Source organism: Cyprinus carpio, chromosome B23, assembly GCF_018340385.1.
Source record: "Cyprinus carpio isolate SPL01 chromosome B23, ASM1834038v1, whole genome shotgun sequence".
Taxonomy (NCBI): domain Eukaryota; kingdom Metazoa; phylum Chordata; class Actinopteri; order Cypriniformes; family Cyprinidae; genus Cyprinus; species Cyprinus carpio.
In genome coordinates, this window is record NC_056619.1 from 24,305,796 (window position 1) to 24,319,672 (window position 13,877).

General features: G+C 32.0%; 1 protein-coding gene across 3 annotated transcripts in view; it reads left to right on the plus strand.

Moving 5' to 3' along the window:
* acap3a (ArfGAP with coiled-coil, ankyrin repeat and PH domains 3a) overlaps positions 1-13,877 on the plus strand; it is a 65,097-nt gene that overhangs the window by 27,321 nt on the left and 23,899 nt on the right. For 2 of the 3 annotated variants that reach the window (XM_042750091.1, XM_042750090.1), the window contains exons 1-4: positions 11,760-11,850; positions 12,233-12,277; positions 12,359-12,454; positions 13,550-13,624. In XM_042750091.1, coding sequence (XP_042606025.1) covers positions 12,359-12,454; positions 13,550-13,624 — 171 coding nt within the window. In that variant the 5' untranslated portion in view covers positions 11,760-11,850; positions 12,233-12,277. Of the gene's footprint in view, positions 1-1,927; positions 2,048-4,171; positions 4,226-10,265; positions 10,323-11,664; positions 11,851-12,232; positions 12,278-12,358; positions 12,455-13,549; positions 13,625-13,877 lie in introns of those variants that run through there. The other variant, XM_042750092.1, reaches the window with a different exon arrangement.

Sequence of the window (13,877 nt, forward strand, 5' to 3'; positions counted from 1 at the left end):
AACAAAACACCATTCATGAGAAGATTAAGGTGAAATAATCTTTAAAGAAGTGTTCATCTGCTGACAGATGTCCCGAGCACATATGTTTCTCTAATTCCTGCGATCTCCATCTGTTCCTGAAAACCTTGAGTGACAGCTGTCAATCCAGATTACACCCGTGTCACTTTAAAAGTCGTCTTTGGTAATTATTTGTAATTTTTTTTACTGAAATGATCAGGATTTTAAAAGGAAATTATTTAAAATTTATATTTATTAGTTATTATTATTAATTAAAAAAAAATTTTTTTCATTAAAATGTATATTTTACTATAGAAAAGTCCTAGTTAGTGCAATAACAGATATGCATATGTGATATGCATGTTTTAGACGCAGTGCTGCAGAGAAATGAATTGCTCTCCTCTCATGTATTTGGTTTAGTTATTTGTTGTTTAGTGTTTCCATGCATTTTAATCACAACAACGTGCAGCTTTTGACCATTTCAGCAGGCTCAGCAAAACATCAGCTTGTGTTTCTCATGACTTCTGATCTCATGTGACTTTTCTCCAAGGAAACTGAAATAAAAATTAAAAATGAAAATTAATCTTATCTTATCATAATCATAAAAAATAAAACATAACATTCTCAGTCACAAACAATAAAAAAAAAACATCCATCTATCTGTCTACATTACAATACTATTTACTTCTTAGCTCCTGGATTCGCGTCTGGCTGTTCAGATGTGGAGTCTGTGGGTCTGTTCAGCAGCTGTGTAGAACAAGGCTCTTTGTGTTTGTTAGATTGACTCATGAGGAGAGTGTGGGAAATTAAGAGATTTTCCTAAAGCCATATTTTCAGCTGGATGTGCGTGTGTGGACGCAATCGAAACGGCACCCGAGGTAAGAAAGAGGAAGATAAAATACAGAAGAAAGAGCAATACAGGAAGAAAAGGAACTAACCAATGTTCGAATACAGACACATACACACCAACCCAAAATGAGAACCGATCACCATCAGGCACAAAGCAAATACACAACCACATGTGAAAGCCCTCCGCTGAGTCTGAGATGTGTGGCATGTGTGAAAGTGGGACATTTTTGCCTTGGCCTTTACATTTTGGGTCTGGTAATTGACACATTGGTGAGGAGAATTACTGCACAGATGAGAGCGCACCTGTTGTGTGTGTGTTTGTGGGATTTAAAGAAAGATTTCAGGTTTCAGTTAACCTAATGTTTATATAAATGTACTGCACTGATATTTTTGACTCATAAGAGAAGTGTGATTATAGTAATGCTGTTATAATGAAAGGCTACAAGCTCATTATTAGGATTTTAGACAACTTTACAGCTTTTTTTTTCATGCTGAAGAATTAATTACTAGTCTGTGTTTCTGAACAAATCTTGAAGTGAACAAATTTGTCTTGTTTCCACCTATATAATAAAATGTTATTAAAATAAGACCCATTTCAAGTTCATTATTAACACATAAAAAGACACCTACTGGTCACCATCTCTTAAATGAATCTTCTGCATGCAAGATTTGATTCACTGAGACAAATCAAAATCCCCACCATTAACGAAACAAAAATACTAACAAAAATATTAATTTCTAATAGTATTAACTAAATTTATTTCAATAATATAAAATTAAAAAAAAAACTAAAAATATAAAAAAATAACTAAACAAAAAAACAAAATAAAAAAATAAAAAATATGTAAAAACTATACTAATTTATGAATCAATTAAGAAAATTTATTAGAATATGAGGCAACTTCACTCTCAACATTATAAATATTTTATCAAATAATTGTGTTTTGCTACAAAATGTCAAAGGGTATTAATATTCTGCTCTGTCAGCGGAGTTGAGGTTTTGATTAAGACTAAAACGCATTACGCATGGATGGCTTATTGTGTCTTGTGTTAACCTCTCTCTCTCTGTTTTCTTTAATAGCTGGTGAAGCTGTGTGGCGGTATGATTGAAGCTGGGAAAGCATATGTCACCGCCAACAAGCTCTTCATCAACGGCATCCGTGACCTATCCCAGCAGTGCAAGAAGGACCAGATGATATCGGTAATATTTTATTGTGTGTGTGAGTTCACGTTGTCGTAATGAGAATTGTAAGGAAATAATGTTCCCTAAAAATCCGTTAAACTTTAAAAACCTCAAAAAATGTCTTAACTAAAATAAATAAAAAACAAAAAATAATATCAAATAATTATGTCCGTCCCCGACTAAGGATTTTCATAGTCCCAATTGGAATTTTCAAATCATTGCTGATAGTCGAATTGATGGGGGCGGGGCAAAAACAAAACGCAGCAAAAACGCAAAACGCAGTTACGCTTTACTGTTGTGTAACTCAAACAAATGCATCTTATACAAGATAAATAATATATAGGCCTACATGATTTGTACCCTACCTGATTCTTTCTTCTCTCCGGTGTCAGTTTGAGTCTTGTTAAAGTTTTAAATCGCTGCCGCCAAGATGCTCCTCTGTCGGTCACAGATTATGGAAAGTGAAACTTAACTTGAATCTATAGGGGTGGTTGGATTTATTCACGCATGTTAAAATATTTATTAAAAGCTTCTTTCTTTTCAGATTCTAATTAATAGCATTATTTTAATAGGCTGTATATTAACTTATTGGGAGAAACCCAGTAATTCTATGTGAAATCAGACGTTTGAGCACCCCCGTATAGCCAAAATGGCATGATCAAAACACCTGTGAATATTCGACTGAGAGATTAGTAGTCGAATCAGGCTTCACCTATTGAAGCATCGAATCGTCGACTATTCGGGGTCACCCCTAGTATTTCTATTATATAAAATAATACTTTTTAAAATTGTAACTTTTAAAACTTTTATTTTGTTTTATTTTTCTTTTATTATTTGTTATATATTAATTACAATTATTTAAACTTTTGTTTTATTTTTATTTAAATTTTTAATTGTATTTAGTATTTATTATTCACTATATATTAGTTATTTATATTGATTATAAATATAATAAATATATAACAATAGTATAAAAATATAATAATAGCATAATAATTTTATCATTAATTTCCATTAATTAAATAATATTATTAAAATTATATATTATAATTATATAATATTATATACATTACATTTATATTAATAATTGTATATTCATATTATACTGATATAATCATTGTAATATTTTTTTTTATTATAATTATATAATATTTTATTTTATCAAATATTAGTTATATTTATTATTTATTATAATAAAATTATAGTTTTCTTCTTTATTATTAGTTTTCATTGTATTAATTTAATTATTTTATTTATTATTATTTACCACTTTTTGATTAAATTTATCCTTTTTTTTTTTTTTTGTAGACTTTTTGGAAGTAAATCTTCCAAATACACAACAATAATACTGATTCGATGAGTGAGTCATTTGGCTGATTCAGTCCAATTCTCTCAAGTTAATATTTAAAAATCATTAAAATGAACTGAATTGAAATCTCATAAAAGTTATTAATTCATGAATCAGACCTCACTGTGTGTAACCAAAGAAGAGATTGCAGTAAGAAAATGTATAGCCTCTCTCATCACATTCTTTGGCTGTGGCGATGTAGATAAACAGTATAGACGTTCAAGAACTGTTAGCAAACTCTACACCATAAATCACTCCATTGTAGTCATTTTTCAACCCTAAACTCGCGTCTGTTTTTAATTGTGAGCTCTTTACTGGCAGGCTCACTGACATGAGGGCGTCAGACACTCTCTGACCCTGATTAGACATGGATTTAGTCAAAAAGAAGCAGGCCAGGGCTCCTGTACTCTCTCCTTTCTCTCTGTCAGTAGTGCCAGTTGGGTTAGACTCATTGCCGCCATCTGTAAATGCTATTAAGAGTCTTTTGGCTTCTCTTTGCTTGTACCCAGCTGACTAATGTTGAGCATCTTATTAAAACCTGCTGCTATTTGCATTTTCCACTGTAAAAACATCAAGACCCACAATTACATTTCCATTTTGACAAAAGCTGTTGCACGCTCAGCGGGGCTGGTTTTCCTCGTCGGACGGACTCTACATGGACCTACAAGAGATGATGATACGAGAACAAACATGCGACTGAATTACCAGTACCTCATAATGAATTTTTGGTCTTGATGATGAAAATGATCAAATTTGAGTAATGACGACTGTGACCTGTTCTTGTGTTGTCACAGGATTGTCTGGAGAAGTGTGGCGAGAGCTTGCAGGAGATTGTCAACTACCACATGGTACGTCTGCTGTTTTTCTCATTTGTTTCTCCTCAGATGAGTGACTGCGGGATGGATCCGCTGAGAGCGCCTCACAGTGTCATCGTATCGTGAAATGTTAATGTGTCTTCCCTCATGTGTCGCTCTGTTCTAGTGAAGGTGCCCTGGCTGTGATGTGTGTGAATGATTTAACGTGCTGCGATGCTGTGAATCATGAATGATCCTCGTGTTGAGCGTAAATCATATATGATCCTCTGTCTGTTGTTGTGAATGTCTTTTCTGGTCATAAGAGATGATAACTAGAGCAGCGGTTTCGCTTCAGGAACTACATTTTATATTTGACATCATATATATATATATATATATATATATATCTATATTATATATGATCAAATAAAGTAAAGGAGATTAAACTGAAGTATTGTATAGCATTTATAGTTATAAGTAGATAATAAATATAAAAAATAAATAGTAATATTAATATATATTTAAAGTATATTATATATAATAATTATATATGTAAATAATAATATAGTTCATATATGTAATATATGTATATACAATTAAAAAATAAAATAAAAATATACAAATAAAAAATTAAATTAAAAAATTTCAAAATATAAAATACAATGTGAAAATTTTGTGTATATATGTTATATACATATATTAAAACATTTAAATTAAAAAATATGTGTATATTGATACTATTTGTTTATATTACAATTTTCATTATATGTATAATACATATTATAGAAAATTAAATTCATTAATTAGTCGGTCTTGGTTTCCTTGGAAAGCTATTCTTGGTTGCTTTTAAGCAAAATGATGCTGACTGAAGAAAGGCTTATCGTATCATCTGCTCATTCTATAAGTGTGTTGTTTTCCAGCTCTCGCTGAGGTGTTAAATCTGACCCGTGCACCGCGGGCCGTCATTCTCTCTTTCCAGCTCTCGCTGAGGTGTTAAATCTGACCCGTGCACCGCGGGCCGTCTGTCTGTGAACTCACTGCTCGTTTGATGCGCTCTTTTGAGAAGCGAGCACTGGGTCTTCAGAGAGGGGCTGTACAGAGGCCAGCAGTGCCACATGGGGAAATGACATCACAAACCAGGTTAATTGGCAGGGTCATCAGAGGGCTGGGAACTGAATCCTGCTGTGAATGTTGTGTGTGTGAGTGTGTTGGGCAGCACCTGAGTAGTGTGTATATAAATGCATGCAGAAAGACAAACACATGCATCAGTGCACACTATATATATTCAAGAAGAATTTTATATTTATCCAAAAGAAAAAAAATTTAAGCACAAGCCTTTTCCAAAAAGAAAATGTTTTAAATGCAATGAAAACATGCAATCATTAAATCAATTAATTTAAAATAGAACTAAACATTTTTTGTCTATACTCGACAGCTGTTATCACAGAATTTGTTTACACATTATATTTGCTGTTATCACAGAATTTGTTTACACATTATATTTGTGAATTTTGTATATTGCTAGAAAAGGCATTTCTATTTTCCTAAATGGAACAATGTTTTTCTGCATCGGAACAGAGATAATAGAATGAGTGGAATTTATCTGATTTCAGGACAACATGTTTATTAAGAGATATAGGAAGGAAATGAATCAAACTGGAAAATCCACAGCGATGTGAAATGCCGTGATAGTACTGTATGTGAAGAGACGAAGGTCTTCGAAAGAAAGAGGGGTGTCTAGGGAGTTGTTTGGGAAGCTATGTCATGAGAAATGACATAACTTCCCAACTCTTTCCTCAGCTCTTTATCCCAACAATAAAGGAATTGTCTGGAAAGCGGGTGAAGGGATTGTAGGGTGAATGAGGGGCTTTTGAATGATGGAGGTATTTGAGCTAGTGAGCCTCGCGTTCTTACAGATTGTCCTAAATCTCATGCCGTGACAAAAGCCGCTAACCCACTGACATATCAGTGTGGTTACTTGACATTTTGGCATTGTGGGTACAGTTAACCTTTTGGTTAGCCCTTCATACTGTAGTGTTGAGAGCAGGAAATGCAGGGGAATTTAGCACAGGAAGAGCACACGGGACAGTAAAGGCCAGTCAGGACATTATTCAGCATAGCCACACGCTCTTGACTTTTACACAGATGTGTTCAGAACAACAATACAAGACAGGCGGGAAAACAAAATAGAACATTAATGCATGAAAACCTCTTCTTTTAATAAGAAAATTAATTATGATTTATTAATACTTTTATAAATAATGTATTCTATATTTAAATAATATGTTGTTATTAAATTACATTTTTGTATTTAAATAATACATATTTTATTTATTTAAATAATAAATAGGTCAAATTTATTTATTTAGTATATTCATGAAAATGTATTTAATTTATATTGTCAGAATTCATACATACAAATATATTAATACAAATTATACATTTTAATGTTATCATTAATTATATTATTTAAATATAAAATAATTGTTTAATGTTATTTAATTGAATAAATGTAATTTATTTTGTAAAAAATAAATTGTGTAACATGCGTGTCTATCTATCTATCTATCTATCTATCTATCTATCTATCTATCTATCTATCTATATATGATGTTGTCGATATCAGACAAGAGGTTGTCGTATATAAAACATTATTATTATTATTTAAATATTCCATAAATATTTAATAAATATGCATATTAAAATTATTTGTATATAAAATTATTACTAAAATTATATCTATTATTACATTTTTTTTTTTAATATTACACATTTAATTAAATGTGTTTATATTGAATTAATTTCTGTTATCAGAATTTTAAATATTTGTTATTAATAAATGAAATTAATTAAATGAACTGTGTGTTATTTTATGTAGGGGCTTTGCATTCTTATTATTTTTTTTTTTCTTCATATATTTTTTTAATTATGCATTTCTGAAGCTGGTATCTGTGTGTTATTTCAAACAGAGCTCAGATTTAATACTCACTTAACACTTGTATTAAACCACAATATGTCAGTCGGTGGACCACACACGGGGCATTTCTCTCCCTTCCTGCCAAAGATCGAGACGGGCTTTGCTGCAACAGACGGGCGGTTGGTTGGTTTCTTGGTCTCCCAGAGCCTGCTGCTTCATTTAAAGGCCGTTAGATGCAGGATAAGTCACTGACATTTATTAGAGCTCTGTTTAGTGATGGGCATCTCGAAAAACAGTCTTGTGTTTTATCGAGGGATTTTTGTTGCCTAACAGTAGGGGAGGCCGTAAACCCTGACATGAGGCACAGAGGAGCACAAAAACCATCCTACATCATAACTAACTATAAACCGACCCCCACTAAGAAAGAGTGAAGTGAACCGCTTAGTTTTAAATGTATTCATCTGGGTCGTAACATCAGAATCTGGCTTTTGTCAATTGCGTTACTCTCATTCATCTGGGTCGTAACAACAGTGCAGTTAAAGAGTTTAGTGCACAAAAAATCACTGTATCTAAAAATATCTAAGTACTGATTTAAGTGACCAGTGACAAGTGCAAGAGCAGGTTATTTAACCCTGACATCAGAATCTGGCTTTACAGCTCTACTGACTTTTAAATCATATTCCTGTTTGTGTTGTCAGTACAATGAGGTTATTGTTGAAGTGGGATGATGTTTGCATTATGGACAGGAGTTCTGCAGGAGAAACATGAGTGCTCTCCTCAGTTTTGCCGGAGGATGTTAGACACTTGGTGGATTTTCGGTCCATGAGATGTACAAAATAACCACTGAAAATGCAATAAATAAATAAATAACCACCCGGCCACTTATTTCTATTCTCTTTCGTGTCATACCGCAACCTTAATGAAGATTTATATTCTCTTTATGTATTATTCAAATCAAAATTAAAAACAAATCAAAAAATAATAAAAATTTTATAAAAAATTAAATAAAAAAAATATATAAAAATAATTCATAATCAAATAAAAAAAATTTGTTAACAAATACATTTATAAAGTCCTTTTTTTTTGTTCCAGATGGGTGATATATTTTTATGATAATATGCGTTATTAAATAATAAATGTATACATTTATACGTATTATTTTCATTTAATTTCTGTTATGCGTTATTAAATAATAAATGTATACATTTATGCTGTATTATTTTCATTTAATTTCTGTTTGAAGCATGTTTTTTTTCAGTACACGCATTTGGGAATAACAGCCTGAATTTCTGTTTTCAAAAATTATATTAATTCTCTCTCTCTCTATAAATAATACACACACAGTTAACTTTAGATTTTTTTAATGATATTGTTATATATGATGTATATATATATATATATATATATATATATATATATATATTATATATATATATAATTATAAATACACACACACACACACACACACAGTGGTGTGAAAAAGTTTTTCCCCCTTCCTGTTTTTTTTTTTTACATTTATTTTTTGTCACACTTGAATGATTCAGATCATTAAACAATTTTTAATATTACACAAAGATAACCCAAGTAAATATTTGAAATCGAAATAATGATTTCATTTATTAAGGAGAAAAAGCTGTCCAAACCTGCCTGGCCCTATGTGAAAAAGTAATTGCCCCCTAAATCTAATAACTGGTTGTTCCACCCTTAACAGCAACAAATGCAATAAAGCGTTTGTGATAACTGGCAATAAGTCTTTCACATCGTTGTGGAGAAATTTTGGCCCACTCTTCTTTGTAGAATTGTTGTAATTCTGCCACACTGGAGGGTTTTCGAGCATGAAATGACAGTTTAAGGTCATGCCACAGCATCTCAATCGGATTTAAGTCCGGACTTTGATTTGGTCACTCCAAAACCTTAATTTAGTTGTTCTTGAGCCATTCAGAGAGGGACTTGCTAATGTGTTTGGGATCATTGTCCTGCTGCATAATCCAAGTGCGCTTGAGCTTAAGGTCACAAACTGATGGCCGGACATTCTCCTTCAGGATTTTCTGATAGAGTGCAGAATTCATGCTTCCATCAATTATGGCTAAGCAGCCCCAGACCATCACACTACCACCACCATATTTGACTGTATACACACACATACACACACACACACACTTTCTAAATCAAACAATATAAATTAAATCTATCATGTAAATATAAAAACAATATTTCTTATATTTATCATGTAAATATAAAATATATAAATGTAAATATTTCCAAGCCATAGTTTTTGGTTCTCGGTGAGAGTTTCCCACTTATATGGTTTTATTTGCACATTTAATTTTTCTGTGTAATTTAGGGGAGGTTTATTTGAAATAGTTGGTATCTCAGTAATAAATTGATGTGAACAATTTAACTCAAGTAATTTGAGACTGTATAGAAAAATGGTTTGACTTTTTAACACAAAAGTAATCAATACTGAATATTTTTGATTGTTTACAGTCATTGTAAGACGTGTTCCTGCGGTCTGTAAATCAGCCCTGAAGGTGCAGCGCTGTGGGATCATCAGTCTTGGCTTCTGTGCTGATGTGGATGTGACTGAAGCAAAGTATCTTGCATCACCTCCCTTTGTTTTTCTGTTGTTTCCTTTGCTCCATCTCCTCTTTCTCCGAGTGACCTATTTTTCCTCCGCCGCTGCAGCGTGGCGTACGAGATCAGCTCAGTCCTTGAGCAGAGACTTGGGCTGAATCTCAATGAGGCAGGGGACTGTGATGATGATGATGATGATGATGATATGTGTGTTGGGAGCTCATACTCACAGGTTTACATCTCATACAGCTCAGATTAAACAAATACAGAGCGCCATCTAGTGTTGACAGTGGAGCAGTACATGCAATATTCCAGTCATTTTTTTTTTGTGGGTGTTTAGTCTAAAATACTGTGCTAACCTTACCTTCTGAATCATAGAACAGTAATTTGTTGATAAGAGTGTTGTTCCTGGATTAATATAGGATGTTGGTTGGTGAACATTTCCTAATAAATGTTATTGCTGGCTTAGTTTTCTTATAAAATAGGCTTGTCTATTGTTGCACATATTCATTTATAAAACCGAATGAAGAGATACTCAGATTACATTTGTTCAAACTAGAGTGGTATTTTTATTCATGTTTATTTTTATTTTGTGTTTTTCAGATCCTGTTTGATCAAGCCCAGAGATCAGTCAAGCAAAAACTGAACAACCTTGAAAAATAATTATTACACAGAAAAATAATAAATGTTGAACATGTACACAAGCATAACACAATTTTATCAATATTATCACTCTTGATATTGGGAAGAAATCTTATTGCATTTTTCTTTTCTGATAAAAATTGATTGTGATTTAAAATGTTAATGTTTATTTTATCAGTTTTCAGCCTCAGTATTCAGTTTTGCTTATATATGATATAGAATTTATATATATATATATATATATATATATATATATCATCATGACTACAAATAATAACAACTATTACAATAATTTATTTAAAAATGATGAAGTATTTAAATAATATAATACTGATGATGGTGATAATCATAATAATAATAATTATTATTTATATTATTTTACAGTACAACTTTTTGTGTGTGTACTTATTGTAATCCTATGTTTTACATTAATATTACACATTTAAAGTTCTTACTAAGTAAAAGTTTATAAGAATGTTTAGCTGTAAATAAAAAGCTGCAGTTTATTGAAATCATATTTTTAGTACCTGCTTTTCTCTCCATTAAAATTGCATGCATTAAAAAATATGGAAATGAAACTCACTGATGATAATAATAATAATAATTTATTTTAGCAGTACAACTATTTGTTTATGTGTATTTATTGTAATACTATACATTTTTTACATTAATATTATACATTAAAAAGTTCTTACTAAAATAGACGTTTGTTAGCATCTGTAGTTGTAAAAAGAAAAAAAGGGTTGAAATCATGTTGTTAGTACCTGCTCTTCTCACCATTAAAATTACATGCATTAAAATATGAAAATTAAACTCGCTGATATCACTCCAAAAGGTCAGAGATGTGGAAGTGTCGCCCTGCCGTGGCCTGTGTTTATTTATACATCTGCGTTCACGAGCACACACTCTCTGAGGAGGGTTTTTTCATTATTGTGCTTCCCGCAGGCTGATTATAAATAATGATCTGACTTTTGGAGCTCATTAATAATTAATGTGTCCTGGTGGAGCATAATGGGATTCTTGAGAGCAGGTTTCTATTCATTTATCACATCACTGATAATGCAGTGGGCGGAAGATTTATATGGAAAAACTAATGGCATTTCAGGAAGACCGCTGCAATATGAAGCTTTTATTAGCTCCACCTGATCGGTCATGTGCAATTATATCAGACAATATTAATATTTCAGACATATTTTGTTAAAATAAGCACAACTGCCTCTCATGTTGACCCTGAAACTGCTGGAATAGGAATAGTTCGCCAAAAATAAAATCTCTTGCTGAAAACCTTCATTGAAGCCTCCACATCAGCAGCTTTGTATTCATTAGACTACTCAGATAATGAATGTCCGTCTGTACTTTCAGTGACGTGCGTAAATTCAAGGACACGAAGAAGCACTTTGATAAGGTGAGAGAAGATTTGGAGATCGCACAGGTGAAGAACGCCCAAGCACCTCGAAACAAACCCCACGAGGTGGAGGAAGCCACCAGCACCCTCAACTTCACCCGCAAGTGCTTCCGACATCTCGCACTGGACTATGTGCTGCAGGTAACGTAGAAACACTCCAGACTGTTAGGATAGGGTCATATTTGGCTGAGATACATCTGTTTGAAAATCTGGAATCTGAGAGTTATCACCTGAGAAAATCGTCTTTAAAATTGTCCAAATGAAGTTCTTAGCAATGCATATTACTAATAAAAAATTAGGTATTGATATATTTACGGTTGGAAATTTACAAAATATCTTTATGAAACATAACCTTTACTTAACATCTTGATGATTTTTGGCATAAAAGAAAAATGGATCATTTTGACCAATACAATGTAATGTTGACTATCGCTACAAATATAGCCATGCTCCTTATGACTGGTTTTGTGGTCCAGGGTCATATATAAGAGTGTTTCATATATATCTGTTTTCCCAAATATAGATCAACGTCCTTCAAGCCAAAAAGAAATTTGAGATCTTGGATGCGGTGAGTATCAGTGATGGTGTATGTGAATGTGTAGGTTTATTGTGGACTCTGCAGCATCTGTATCTGTCCTGTCTTGTGCAGATGTTATCCTTCATGCATGCGCAGTACTCGCTGTATCAGCAGGGCTACAACCTCCTGGATGAGATTGACCCCTACATGAAGAAACTGGCTGCTGAGGTGAGCACTGTTCTTTTTTTTTTTAATTATTATTTTTTTATTTGACAAATTCATTAATTATTTTAGAAATATTTATTTAATATAAATGTGTGTATGCGTGTATATATATATATAGTCATTAATTCAGTTAATTCAGTAATACATTATTTAAACAACATTATTTTGCATATTTACCTACCAAAAAATAAGCTATGCCTATGCCTTTAAAGTCCATTTATCATTTAGCCTGTAATGTGTAATTTATTAAATAAGACATTTTGTATTAACAATTTATAAAGCTTGTTAAAATGAAAAGCAGTATGTAAATAAATAAATAAATTTGTGAATACATTTATTAATCTTTTTTTTATTTTATGTAATTAAAATCATACGCCAAAAAAGGAAGCCATTTCTCTACATTTATAGTCTATTTATTTTATAGTTTATATGTCATGTACAGACCTTTTTTTGACATGACATTTTGTAAAATTTGAACATGAATGTTCTTATACAGTGTAAATTGATTTTGTTTACTTCAAACTTTAAATAATTCAATAAGAACAAATAAGCTCATTTTAATTAATTTGTTTTAAATTTGAGGTTACCAATTATTTTTGTTGGCAAAATTGCCACTAACTCATGTGAAGACCAAGATAACTGAACAAAAAATAACAAAAAAAAGAATAAAACAATCTTAAAAAAACTTTAAACAACTATTAAAAAAAAATTAAAATAATTTTACATTTTGTTTTGAGAAAAAAAAACCTGGATAAATTTTTCAACATCCAAAAAAAAAAAAAATCACCCAACCTTAAAATAATAAAATACTGTGGCATTCAAAATGTTGAAATCTTGTTTTAGCGGCAAAAATGATGCTGTGTGTTTAAGCCTTGAACTCATTCACCTCGAACCACATCTGATTTCTGTCTAATTAGTTCATCGATCAGCCACATTACATCACTGACTTTAGTACTTAACTTACCATCACATCTGAATGTGCAGTGCTACAACGGACAGATAGACAACCAGTGCGTGTGGATAATAAACATGATCATATTAGCCTAATACACGAGACAACAACAAACTTGCAGTGAGCGATTGTTCATCTTGTCACAGCTGGATCAACTGGTGATTGATTCAGCGATGGAGAAGAGAGAAATGGAGCATAAACATGCCACGATTCAGCAGCGGGTAAGAATACACACACAAACACATACTGTATAAACAACATGGTGTAAGAAAACCCCTACTAAAGCTACTGCGACAAATACCACTGTTGACTCGTGTCTAATGCCAGATTTAGGCTGTTAAAGATGATAATCCTCTAAAGAAAGTAAGTGTTCAGTTTTCTTTACTCTGGAGTTAGTGACAGAGCATTATTCATGCTTTAATTGGACTAGTCCAGTTATTAAAAGACTAACCCTAATTCTAAGCACTGCAATCA